Source organism: Fukomys damarensis, unplaced genomic scaffold (assembly GCF_012274545.1).
Source record: "Fukomys damarensis isolate Sample0158 unplaced genomic scaffold, DMR_v1.0_HiC HiC_scaffold_8, whole genome shotgun sequence".
NCBI lineage: Eukaryota > Metazoa > Chordata > Mammalia > Rodentia > Bathyergidae > Fukomys > Fukomys damarensis.
This window is the reverse complement of record NW_022900920.1, coordinates 4,378,278-4,391,104: the sequence shown is the minus strand read 5'-3', so window position 1 is coordinate 4,391,104 and position 12,827 is coordinate 4,378,278. Positions and strand designations below refer to the sequence as shown.

The 12,827-nt window shown below is 40.5% G+C and overlaps 1 protein-coding gene and 1 non-coding gene across 2 annotated transcripts in view; one reads left to right on the top strand and one right to left on the bottom strand.

Annotated features, from left to right (window-relative positions):
- Abcc2 (ATP binding cassette subfamily C member 2) overlaps window positions 1-12,827 on the bottom strand; it is a 72,512-nt gene that overhangs the window by 5,731 nt on the left and 53,954 nt on the right. Inside the window, exons 22-28 of the mRNA XM_010638530.2 lie at window positions 11,879-12,098; window positions 11,571-11,725; window positions 8,230-8,385; window positions 6,327-6,526; window positions 2,940-3,066; window positions 1,116-1,217; window positions 583-726 (exon numbers count right to left, since the gene is read on the bottom strand). Coding sequence (XP_010636832.1) covers window positions 583-726; window positions 1,116-1,217; window positions 2,940-3,066; window positions 6,327-6,526; window positions 8,230-8,385; window positions 11,571-11,725; window positions 11,879-12,098 — 1,104 coding nt within the window. The remainder of the gene's footprint in view (window positions 1-582; window positions 727-1,115; window positions 1,218-2,939; window positions 3,067-6,326; window positions 6,527-8,229; window positions 8,386-11,570; window positions 11,726-11,878; window positions 12,099-12,827) is intronic.
- Window positions 5,348-5,454, top strand: LOC117285339. Its single transcript, XR_004516341.1, has one exon. It is a non-coding gene; the product is annotated as a U6 spliceosomal RNA (small nuclear RNA).

Here is a 12,827-nt window from a genome sequence, read left to right as displayed (position 1 = left end):
CCCCCCCCCCCCCCGCTTTTCTTTTCTTTCTTTCTTTCCTTTCTTTTTCCCACCCAGTTCTAGGGATCAAACTCAGGATCTTATGCTTGCAAGGCAGGTGTGGCACTACTAAAGCTAAATCACCGGCCCTCTCTCTTATTGTTAATCTTTGTTTAGAAATGAAGGAAGGATCAGGCCTGTCTTCAGCTGAGAACTAGGCCCTGATTTGGATCTCAGCGTCATCACGTAGATGTTTTGATCCTTAGACTCCAAACCCTCGGAGGGCTCGAGTATCTATTAGGATGCCCGATTTCTCATATTAGAAGTAGGGACAGTCCACAGTGATCTCAATTGTCCCTTCCCCAAGCCTAATGCTCTCTCGTTTCCTTCCTGACTTCCTTGGTCTGTGCTGTTCCCATACAGGAAATGAACCCTGGTCAGCTGGCAGGGAAGGGGGATCTCTTTCGTTGATGTTCTGCCCTCTAGTGGTAGTGCTGTGTCCCTGAACACAAGGTAGAGGGCCTGGTGATAAAGTGATAAAGGCCCAGAGTCCAGTCCTTCCCTATTTTGTGTCCCTGACCATAAGGCCTTACATCCACCTACCTTCTCAGTGCTCCCGATGTCACAAGTGATCCCCTTCAGTACAAGATCCAGCTCATCCCGGTACCGTACTTGGTAGTTGCTAAAGTGGATCTCACCTTTGCTGGGCCAATCTGCCGGAGGCCTCTTATCAGAAATCCAGGGTGCCTAGCAGAAGACAGGATGAGAAGTGCTTTACATACAGTGGCAAATGAGCCAAGCAGCCCGCAAGTCATAAAACAGAAGAATAGTAGTGTCCCAGCTGGCTGACTGGCCCGGACTTGTTTTTCCAGAAGGTCCCTACCTTATTCAATTAAAGAAACCCTATCCCATAAGGTTGTTCTATGGATCTCCACAATGGTACATCTAACTAGGTACATTCTGAGACACGGCTTCCCCTAAATCATTTCATAAGATTGAAGAAATTAAGGTCTTTGAGTTAGGGTAAACTCTTAAAAAATATTATGAACTCATATGAGATATTATGAAATGATGAAGATGGACACTCAAAGGAGTTGCATGGGCCTTCTTCCTGTATTTCTCTAATTCCTCCTTACCTCATTTTTCACATTACTGTACTCATTTATTCGCTCAACAGCCACAATGTTGGTCTCTGTTTCTGATGTCATCCTCACTAGCCAATTCAGGGTTTGTGTGATCTATAGGGAAAAAAAAATAATAATAATACAGAAGACTGAAAATGATCTTAGGCTCCAAGATCAACTCAAATAGTCAAACTATAAGGTTATTCCAGTGCTTTCTTTGTACTAAGCACTGGGCTGGGCTCTACAAGAACATATAAAGTATAAAAGACAATCCTTGTTTCCCTGTGTCTGTGGGGGTTGGGGTGGGGTAAAGCCAATTCATCAAATGGCTGGAGAACAATTAAGTTCTCAACTTTGTGCTGTTCGCATGAAGGGCAAGATGAGCTTTGAGGGGTTTGGGAATAAAGGTGGGGTTGGAGAGGCTGGATATTTGAGTAGGACCAGAGTTCAGGTCTCCTGCCCATAAGTCCAGTGCTCTTTGTAGAAGGGGTTGTAGATGGTATTTTGCAAATGGGCAAGATCACACAAAGGGGGGGGGCAGGCCTTCCAAAAAACTGCCTTCTCTTTCTGTTCTTACTCAACCCAAGTCATTATCAAGAGACATCCATGTGGACCTTCACCTTCCTTTACACCAATAAACTCCATGTGCCTCGCTGATGTTACAAGAATATATCTAACTGCCAGTAAAAGGGTTATCATGATCTGGGCCAGTCTAGAGGCAGGGGATTACTCAGATGCAAGTTTCTTCCAGGCAAAAAATGAGGAGTCTGCACACATATGCCTGGAGATTTTGTGGGGTCAATGGTGGTTAGAATAAGAGAAGACAGGATCATGGGAACCAAGAGTAACTATTTTGTGGAGGTTGAACCATATGCACTTGCTGACATTGGTTTGATCTGATAGTTTCCTGATTCAACCTTGTCTGTCCTAGAGGGTGAAGGGACAGTGGCACAACAAACCAAGTGACTCTGGTGAATAACAGTCCTTCTGGGTATCCGGGTGCAATCATAGTGGGCCTCATTAACTTCTACTGAAGATAGAACCATATAGAGTACACAAATGAGTATGCAAACCTCTAAAACATTAGTTCAAAAGATACCACCAAGAAAGATGATCAAATGACTCACTTATTAAACACATTTATTGGACAGTTACGATCATGCCATCTACTGCACTGTAATATAAGAAGTAGTAATGTCTGGTCTTCATGCCCAGTCACTGTGTGGGTACAGCAGTGAGATAAAACTGACTAGCTTATTTAACTCTCTCCATTACAATGGGCTCCAATCGTTCTAGAATAAGAAAAACTCAGAAGGAATTATTTGTCCAAAATACATTCTGATTACTGATATATTTTTGGAGAAAATTTCCTATGTATTTATTCTGTTCTCTTGACTAGAATCAACCAAAGAGGCAAAGGGGCAGGCAAATATTAAATTTAAAGACATGAAATTGCCTTCTTAAGTCCCAACGACAACACTACTTATGCTCCTTTTTTTCTCCATATGATACTTGAGTGTACTTAGAAAGTGTAAGGAGTGTGTCTATGGGTAAAGATAGAGCCAGGGTTTGAACCTCAGTTTCTCCTAGTCCTTCTACCTAGAAGGAAAGCAAAAGTATGGACTACTAGTACATACTAGTGTACTCCAGGATTTAAGAATAAATACATTAATGGGCAGGGGATTTAGCTCAGTGGTTCCACCGCCTGCCTTGCAAGTGTAAGGATCTGAGTTTGATCCCCCATACTACACACACACACACACACACACACACACACACACACACACAGAGAGAATAAATACATTAACTTAGCCAAATTCCCAACCTCAGACTCACATTAAGGGCATTGGACAAAACAAAGCCCACAGTGTCCCCAGTTAAGGTGCTTTTATAAATAACCATCAGCAAGGAAGAACAGAAGACAACCAGGTTCCCAACAAACTCCAGGCGAATTGCAAGCCATCTGAAGGGGAACAGAACGAGAGAGAGGTGTCACTGACCTCTACTTTCTTACCTTAACCAGAAACTTTGGAGTTTACAGAACATTCTCAGAAGGTTTGAGTTGGTAGGGCTATGGTCTTTTTAAAAAAATAAATTTTATTGGTACACTTGTGATATCCATAATGATCACATTCATCATAGAGAATTTGTACCTGTACATAACATATCTTGATTTTCTCTTTTCCCTCCACTCCCTTCCTCTCCCTTCAACCCTTCTTTCCCTCCTTATTTACAAAAGTTCTGTTTTCATTTTTTTCCTTCTAGGTATTTTTCTTTCTTCTTCCTTCCCCTCCCTATGCCCCTCCGTGGTTCAATATCTATCATCAATTCTGGTCTTTATTTACCCTTTTAGCATCTCACAAAGGAGAAATAATGTGATATTTAAACATAGATATCTGATTTACTTCATTTATTATGCTTTTGTATGTTCTCAAAGTACATATCCATTTACCTAAAAATGTTTCAAGTCTATCCTTCTTTATGGCAGGGTAGTACTCCATTGTATATAAAAACCACATTTTCTTTGTCCATTCATTGTTGATGGGCATTTGGGCTGTTTCCAAGATTTGGTTATTACAAACTGTGCTGTTAAAAACTGTGTGCATATTTTGCTGTGGTATACTTTTAACTCTTTTGGGAAGATACCAAGAAGAAGAGGAATAGCTGGGTCAAATAGAATCTTTAGTTTTAGCTTTTTGAGAAATCTCCATACTGATTTCCATATTGATTGTACCAATTTACACTCCCACCAACAGTAGAAAAGGGTTCCTTTTTCCTCACATCACTGCCAGCATTTATTATTGGTTGATTTACTTATGATAGACATTCTTTCTGGAGTGAGATGGAATATCAGTATTTTAATTTGCATTTCTCAAATCACCAGTGATGTTGAACATTTTTTCATAATTTTTTTTTCTGTTTCTACTTCATCTGAGAAGTGTCTATTCATTTCAGATGCCCATTTGGATTGCATCAATTTTTTGAGATCTTTATATATTCTAGACATTAGTTCTTTGTCTGAGGAACAGCTGGCAAAATTTTTTTCCCACACTGTGGATTATCTCTTTATTCTGTTGGTGGTTTCTTTTGCTGTGCAAAAGGTTTTTTTTAATACAATGAGATCCAGTTGTTGATTTTTGTACTATTTCCTGTGTAATCAAGGTTTTGTTCACGAAATATTTGCCTATACCTTTCAAGAGTGGGCTACACTCAAAGAGATGCCTAATTAGACTTAGGAATATCTCAATGTATTCCAGAAGTCCATTAATATATTTCAAGAAATTAAATTTGTTTTCGTTTTTGTTTTTCTGAGACAGGGTCTCACATGTATTTGAAACCAGCCTTGAACTTGAACTTGCAGCGATTCTCCTGCCTCAGCCTCTTGAGTGGTGGAATTACAAGTATGTGCCACCATGCCTAGCTAAATTGCATTTTAAAGGTCTAGAGGACTTTTCTGAAGTAGGGGAATCCTACATTGCAGTATTCCAAAGTTGCCAAATTATAAGAATCACCTAGGAAAATTGTTATAAGTTTATGTAAAAAATTCCTGAAACTTTCTCCAGGAAATTCAGATTTAGGGGGCCTAAGATAAGTTTTAGGAGTCTGCATTTTAGGTGAATGCTAAAAGTGGTTTCTTTTGATCAGACTAAGAAAGAAATGCCCTATGCTTGTGCATGGCTAAAAAGAAAGCACTACAGAAAGGTTCAGTTATCTTGTCTGATCTCAATATTTTTAAAAGGAGAGGAGAAGCTGGGGGTGGAGGGAAAACAAGTGTGAGTTAATCTCAGGGAAATATACAGGAGGGTTGTAGAGAACTCAAGAGTAGAGGTGAAAAGATAGTTTTATATAAAAGACTGACTTTCCCAAGTAAAATATATTTAAATTTGCACTGATTCTAATATGTGTACAAATAAATATGACACAATACGTCCAATAGGATTTACTTACATGCCTATTTCCTGTCAAAAGTCTCTAAGAAATAAACTGGGTATGATAGAGCATGCCTATAATTGCAGCACTCAGGAGACTGAGGCCAAGGATCCCCCATGAGTTCAAGGCCAGCCTGGGCTATATAATAGTTCAAAGACAGAATAAACTATGTAGAGAGAACTTGTCTCAAAAAAACAAAACAAAAAGTCTCTAGGAAATTAAACATCTTTCTAATTAAATTCCCAATTTCTGAATGTCCCAGATCACACTGATCATCATCAGCCTGCCCTTACCACCTCAAGATACTTTGGAAGGTGCTCGCTTCGGCAGCACTTATACTAAAATTGGACCAATACAGAGAAGATTAGCGTGGCGCCTGTGCAAGGATGGTGGGCAAATTCAGAAAGCGGCCCATATTTTTTTAAAATACTTTTGGAAACCATTCAAGAATTTTCCTTTCCTGAAAAGACTTTTCTCCTTCAAGGACTTACCACTGCTTGCCAGAGTTTAAAGATGCTCACCCAAGTCAGGTATTCATCTCACAGGATATGAGTTGTCTGTTTGAGTCATTCTGCTCTTAGGGGCGCCTCAATTTGACTTAGTAATACCTAAATGTATTCCTAAAAGTTTATTAAATATTTTTCCTAAATACATTGTACTTTAAAAAATGTTTCCCTAAAAATTCCAAACTCTCCTTTCTTCAACTTCTGCTTTTTCTCCCTAAAAAGAATATCATGCCTGCCCAGGGATTTAGCTCAGTGTTTCCACCGCTTGCCTTGCAAGTGCAAGGTCCTGAGTTCAATCCCCCCTGCTCAGAGAATATTGTGCTTATGGAGAATCTTATAACCATTCTTCAGGTAGTAAATGGAAAACGTTCGATGGTACCTGGGTTACCAAATGCACACAAATGTACTTCCGCCATAACCCTGTAAGATAGATTGTGTCCTTTTCATTATAAAAGAAACTCATATTTTCCTTAGAGAGGTCAAGGCAATTCACCTAACTTGGTAACTGGCAGAGCTGACATAGGAAACCAGTCTCTTGACTCCAAACCCCATGGTCTCTTCTGTCTTACATACCATGAGAGTTGTGTGTGGCCAATGTGAAGTTGTGTGTGTGTGTGTGTATGTCTGTGTTTGCAGTACTAGGGATTGAACTCAGGACCTTGTGCTTGTGAGGCAGGCCAAGTGCCACTGAGCTAAATCCCTAGCCCAAGTGTGAGTTTCATACTATTGGCCATGCATGCAGAACCCCAAAGCATACATTTGGGTAAATATCCAAGGGAAGCCTCACCTGTTTGAGATAATCCAGGAAAAGACACATTTCTGGTTGGTGTCAATTGCCCTCTCATTGCACATTAGAAATCGCTGCTGGCTCTCAAAGGCACGGATAACAGGCAAACCTGTAACTGTCTCACTAAAGTGAGAGTAGATGGGGGATCTACTGACAGAGTCCAGACGTCTCAGCTGGCGGGAAGTAGCCACATAGAACACCTGAACACAAAAAGTAAGGTGTCAGGCATGCATCATGTCACATCCGCTTCTTCCGTAAGGGCCGTGACTCAGCGCTCCTCACTTGGGGGCCACAGCCCACATCTGAGCCAGACAGAAGCCTGCGGTGTCACCACTGGCTAGAAGAATAAGGAGCTAGGCCTAAAGAGGAGAAGAACGGCAAGACTGTGGTTGGTGGGGAACATAGCCATAGAGGTTTGAGTTTCTAATCCACAGGAGTTTTGTCAGTTGGGTCCACATTCTCCCTTGAAGTCTGCGTAGGTTGTCCAAATGATAGTTTCTGTACAGGTCAGAGAAATTGTCTTCAAAGGGATTTTATAAAGACTTCTCGGACCCAGGGGAGTGTAAAGTGGGTCTGGGACAAAATGGTCAGAAGAAGGAAGGCTGTGGTTTGGGTAAAAACTGAAGAACAAGTCAATTGTAACTACAACTTGTCTTGGCGGTGTGTGAAGGTGAAGGGAGCAATGGATAGGCGCAGGATGTTGAGTGTACAAGAAAGAACTGGATGTGATAGAATGTAGCCAGTAAGTCTGTGGCCGGAAAGGCAAGGTATGATGGGTGGGAGAGTGGTGCTACTGGATTCAGTGGATTTGTTCAAACCTGGGAAGAATTGGGCATTTGAGAATCACAATCATATCTGAAGTTTCCTCAAACAATCCTGCCTCTTATTTGTTGATTTGTTATGAACAGTCAAAAGTGTGTTATGGAGATGACAGTGTAGCCACAGAACAATACAACGGATGCTGTCTTACCACAGGCCACAGTGCCATATGACCCACACCTTAGGGTCCTCATAACTGTATCCCCTAGATATACAATTCATCATAAAGACAACTGGCAGGTCGAGGGCTCTCCTCCAAGCTTCACTCTCCTTATCAATTTCTTTCTTTTATTGAGTTTATTGGTACATTTTAGGGATACAGTACAGTTACATTCATTATTGGGATCTTGTACCTGTACATCACAGGTCTTGGTTCTCATTTCCTTATCAATTTTTATTGTGGGCATGAAGCCCTTCCTACTTTTTCTGTAAACCATGGTTCTTAAGTTACCAGATCCCTCCAAGAATATGTTGAAATTGAATCTAAATCATCCACAGTATTGGTACATTTTAGGGATACAGTACAGTTACATTCATTATTGGGATCTTGTACCTGTACATCACAGGTCTTGGTTCTCATTTCCTTATCAATTTTTATTGTGGGCATGAAGCCCTTCCTACTTTTTCTGTAAACCATGGTTCTTAAGTTACCAGATCCCTCCAAGAATATGTTGAAATTGAATCTAAATCATCCACAGGAATCCCAGCAAAACTAGAACTGCCTGAAGTGAAAAGAGATCTAGCTCCTGCTGAGAGATATCTCCAAGCAGATATACCTATTCAAAGCTGAAAGAGGAAGCACCTTCTAAAACGACCTAACCATTTTAGAGGTTCTTATGGAACTGAAAGACTTTGTCTAGAGCCAATCTCAAAGTAGCCTTGAATCCAAACATAAATCCAAGATAGGGTGAAGTGTGCCGTAAGCCATATACCTATGGATGTTAACAATTTAACTTGGGAAAGTCAGCAGTGGGCTCCTGGGCCAATCAATACATGACTAACTGGCAAAGATAGATGCTGGAGAAGCCAATACTGGGCTTTTACAAGCAGAGAGAAACAAACATCTAGCCATTTCCAAACCTACCTGGACAGACACATAAATAATGCCAAGAGGAATGATAATGATGGCAAATACAGGGGTAGCCATGCAGATCATGACAAGAATGCTCACTATCCCCAGGAAGCACATCAGCCAGCTGCGCAAGGTCTGAGGGAGGGATTCATCCACGGTGGAAATATCCTAGGAATATCATTAGGAGAGATAGTGAGCCAATGAATTACTTAGACATTTTACATCCTCCTGGTTATAGCCAGGAATCTGGTTGTTTCCAATGAATGTCATTTAATCTTTTAAAGATATTAATTTGCAATATATTGTACTGCATACTCAGATAACTACCCTAACTTCTGTAATTTCCTCATTCTTCAGTGTCCCTCTAAACAGATACAACAGTCATCCCTCACGTTTTACAACAGTTATAGGAAGGGTTTTCACTATTCTCACTCATCAAATTTATTAAACCATTCATAATTATTATAAGCTAATAGAGTCATGCTGGTAAATCCTTCTCCCATAACTGAGCCAGTTCAATTATTCTAACTCTACATAGGTCCTAACTCTATTGAGTACCTAGAATAGAGCCCACAACACAACAAACACTTAACAAATACTTGTTTGGAAGCTCCAGTCAACAAGCCTTTGTCACCTACCCTTAACCAAAGAACCACCTTACAGTGAGAAGTTGTTTCCTCTGCCAGGCACAGAACTTCAAGAGGAAAGGGAAGTGCAAAGGATTGTGATCCCTGGCTGGTCAGGGTTCTAATTAAGAAGCCCAAAGGTGGCAGATGGGTCTTAGTGCCTCACTGTCTTCCTGTCATGTGGATTAAATTAACAAACGAGAAAACTGATGGAGAATGAACGGTTTAGAACATATCCAGGAAGCCTGGCTTATATCTTGGTTTTCCCTACCTGAGCTTTCTTAGAGGGTTATACTGATTCTATGATTATCAATATGTAAGTATTAACATGAGTCCAAATTATCTCTGGAGTTTCCCAAAATGAGTCAAAGATAATTGTTTTCCAAGACAGCTCTGAATCAAGAATGACTCCTGAGTCTAGTGTCCAGGGTTGAGACGGGAGGAGGGTAAGGAGCAAAAAGAATAGAGAAAGAACAGGAGGAGGAAGAGGAGGAGGAAGAGGAGAAAGAACAAGAAGGGAAGAGAAAGAAAAGAAAGAGACAAGAGGAGAGAGACCCTCACCAGCTATTAGTTCTATGCAGATTATGTTTGATCCTTACCTAGCATACATTCTTCATCCTTATTTCCTCCATTTCTTCTCCTTTCTTTTCCCTTTGATTCACTTCCTTTCCCCCCACTTTTTTTCCTTTCCTTTCTTTCTGTAGTACTGGTTATTGCATTCAGCCCCTTCCCCTGAGCTATATCCCCAATTCTTTAGTGGGGGGAGGTTTTTTGAGACAGGGACTCGCTATGTAGTTCAGGCTGGCCTTGATCTCACTATATAGTCAGGTTGGGCTAGAACTCATGGTGCTTGTCCTGCCTCAGCCACCTGAGTGCCGTCATTATAGGCATGTGTCACCACACCCGGTAATCCCCAACTCTTTTTTACAAGGTCCCATAAAGTTTCTCAGGCTGACCTCAAACTTGTGATCCTCCTGGATCAGCCATCTGAGTAGCTGGGATGACGTGTGAGCGTCAATATTCTTTTGCTCTTTCTCCTCTTAAGGATTCAGCCACTGATTATAGAAAACTCTGTAACAAATTCACCTTTACATGTCTGAATCATCTACCCCCCCATGTACATATGATTAATGATAGTCTCCTTATTCATGCAAAAGCACTTGGAAAAGTATAACTGTAGCCTAACCAGCTCTATGCTCTCTTTTTCATAAGATTAATAAAAAAAATGACACGGAAAAGACCACACAATCTTTGTAAAATTCCTGTGGGAAATGTCTCCACCCAAAAGCTATTAAAAGGCAAAGAGCCAATTTAAGTAGTCTCCCTGATAATATGTCTTTTGTTTCTGCCCCAGAGGAAGATGACAATTGGGGACCAGTTAGTTACCTGCCCACTTTTTTAAGTGGTTGCTCTGTCCCCACATCCTGGCAGTGCGCTATGAGCTACTACATGTGTCTGCTTATGTGTGTGGACTAAAGATCTAAGAGTCCATGCTGCTCAAACACTTTAAAAAAAAAATACTCCCTCCCCAGGCAGAGTCCTAGAAACTGTGCCGATGGTACTTGAATATAGTTCAGAATTGCCTAGTCTCTGCTTCTGTTTCTGAAACTTCCATCTCAGAACCACTGAAAAGATAAATAAATGAATCAGGTCTCGCCCATGGAAGAGAGCCGACTATGTATGAGCTTTCCATTTATCGAGAGTCCAGTGCCTAGTGTAGTATTTGGCTCTTGAAATGTACTCAAAATGTTTTTGAGTGAATAGAAGAATGCCAGTGGCTCCAAGATTTAAAGTAGATTGAAACAATGTTTGAAACTCTCCTTAAAACTACAAAACTCTCATTCAATATCCAAACCTAATGCATTCATTCTTTTTTCCCCGGCTTTTGTTTTGTTTACTTGTACATGTTTGCGTTACACAGTGATTATTTTCCTCCCAGAGAACTGGTACACGCACATCTCAATTCTTTTATCATACCCTTTCCTTCCCCTTCCTCCATTTCTTGGCCCCTGTCTCATCTGAAAAAGATCTATCTTCCTGCTTCCTATTATCCAGCTTTTATGTTGCTCTTTGTTTATATTTTGGGTTTCTCATATAAGAGAAACCATGCAACATTTAAGCTTTTGTGTCTGATTCACTAATTTTTAAAGCATCAAAGAGAAGTTTCAGAAATGAAATCAGAGAGATCAAGCAAAGGATTACCCTACTATTCCTTTCATTTACTGGCACAGGCTATGTCAGTGCTTTTATTTAGGTCCCTTCCCACCCTGAAGAACAGCCTGGTCACCATGCTTCTGTTGCCCACCCCCTCCCTCAACAACTCCCACCATCTCCCTGCCTTACTTCTCTTATTGAACTTGTTTCACTTTTTCTGACATTCCCTAGCCTCAGTCATCCAGATTAAGTGAGTACCTCTCTTCTCTATCATTTCTTCGTACTTGCAGCACACCACTCTCCAAACTTCTTACCACATTCCCTCAAAATTCTTCATTTCTTTGGTTGTCTCCTTCACTAGACAGTAGCTGCTAAATGGCCAGAGCTATTCATCCCTAGATTCCTTGGGAAGTGCCTTAAAAAGGACCTAAAAAACAGGTGCATGCTGAATGGACAAGAAAACTGAAATTGTACAGAGTTGGCTGGTGGGAGGGAATGAGAATTCCTCCCTATAAGAAATAGAAAGATCACCACCATATAAACACACCACCATATCTTCCTTGAGATACTTACACCAGAAAACCTGTTCACAATCCGGCCTGTGGGCGTTGTATCAAAAAAACTCATAGGTGCGTGAAGGATGTTGATGAGCAGTTGCCCGTGCAAGGTTTTTGATGCATGGTTGCAGCTGTACACACTCAAGAGACTTGCTATAACCACAAATATGGCTGGAAATAGGAAATAGTTTTATCAGCTCCATGTACAAGAATCCTGAAAATCTGTGCCCAGGATAAAATAACAAATGTTCTCCTGAGTCCCAGAAAAGTACAAGGTCCAGAGTTCTGTAAAAGATGGTTCTCATAACCTTTACGAATACCTACCTTGTGCTACTCCCAGACTTCCATAGACCCCAATTCTCATGTCTCTCTGAGAGGCTGGATAGTTGGTGCTGTTGAAAGTGTTAGAGTCCCTGGTCCAAGCACTGAGCCAAAGATTGGATCCAATAAAAGCCACAGAATTCATCATGTAGAAAAAGACAATGAAGGCTATTGAATGCCATCTCATTGCTTGTAGGTATTTCATGTAGTTGCCAATCTTCACCTGCAAAGACCGCATTGATATTAGTAGAACACTTTAATGGCTTTTGGTGAGGAATCACCTAGAAGACCAATCACAAGGAGGAGTGGAGTCCCCTGGAAATGTGGATAGTAGCAAAATCTGGTGATCTGTGGTCATATTTCTGAACTGGGCCAAGATAATAGATCAATGGTGAAACATAATGCAGAGTAGCAATCAAGTTATTCAAAGAATCTGAAGATAATTAAGATGGGAAGGTATCAAAACAGAGCAGGATGTGGAGATTTATTGCAGACCTTGGCCTTTGTGGCTTGAATTAATTTGAATTATATGCTCTAGGTCTTATATATTAGTGTTTCTTTGCTTATAGAATTGCATCTCAAAGCAGTTTTGCTATTCTCTATACATTAGATTTGCTTGTTGTTGTTTTAGTACTGGGGATCAAACTTGGGTCCTTGTGCTTGTGAAGCAGGCACTGGAACCACTGAGCTAAATCCCCAGCCCTGTTCTCTAAACATTAAAGTGGAATTAAATACTCATGAAGGATGGGATCAAGATATTTACAGAAAACATGTCATTTATCATAGAAATATGATTTGATAGAAAGCCTACTGCCTCATTTATAACTTTAATAAAGAATCTGAAGATTCATAACAAATAGAACATGTTGCTCTTACGTATTCAAGTTTCAATTAGTTTTATTTTACTTTATTTTTTGGTACCAGGAATTGAACTTATGATCTTGTTCTTGCA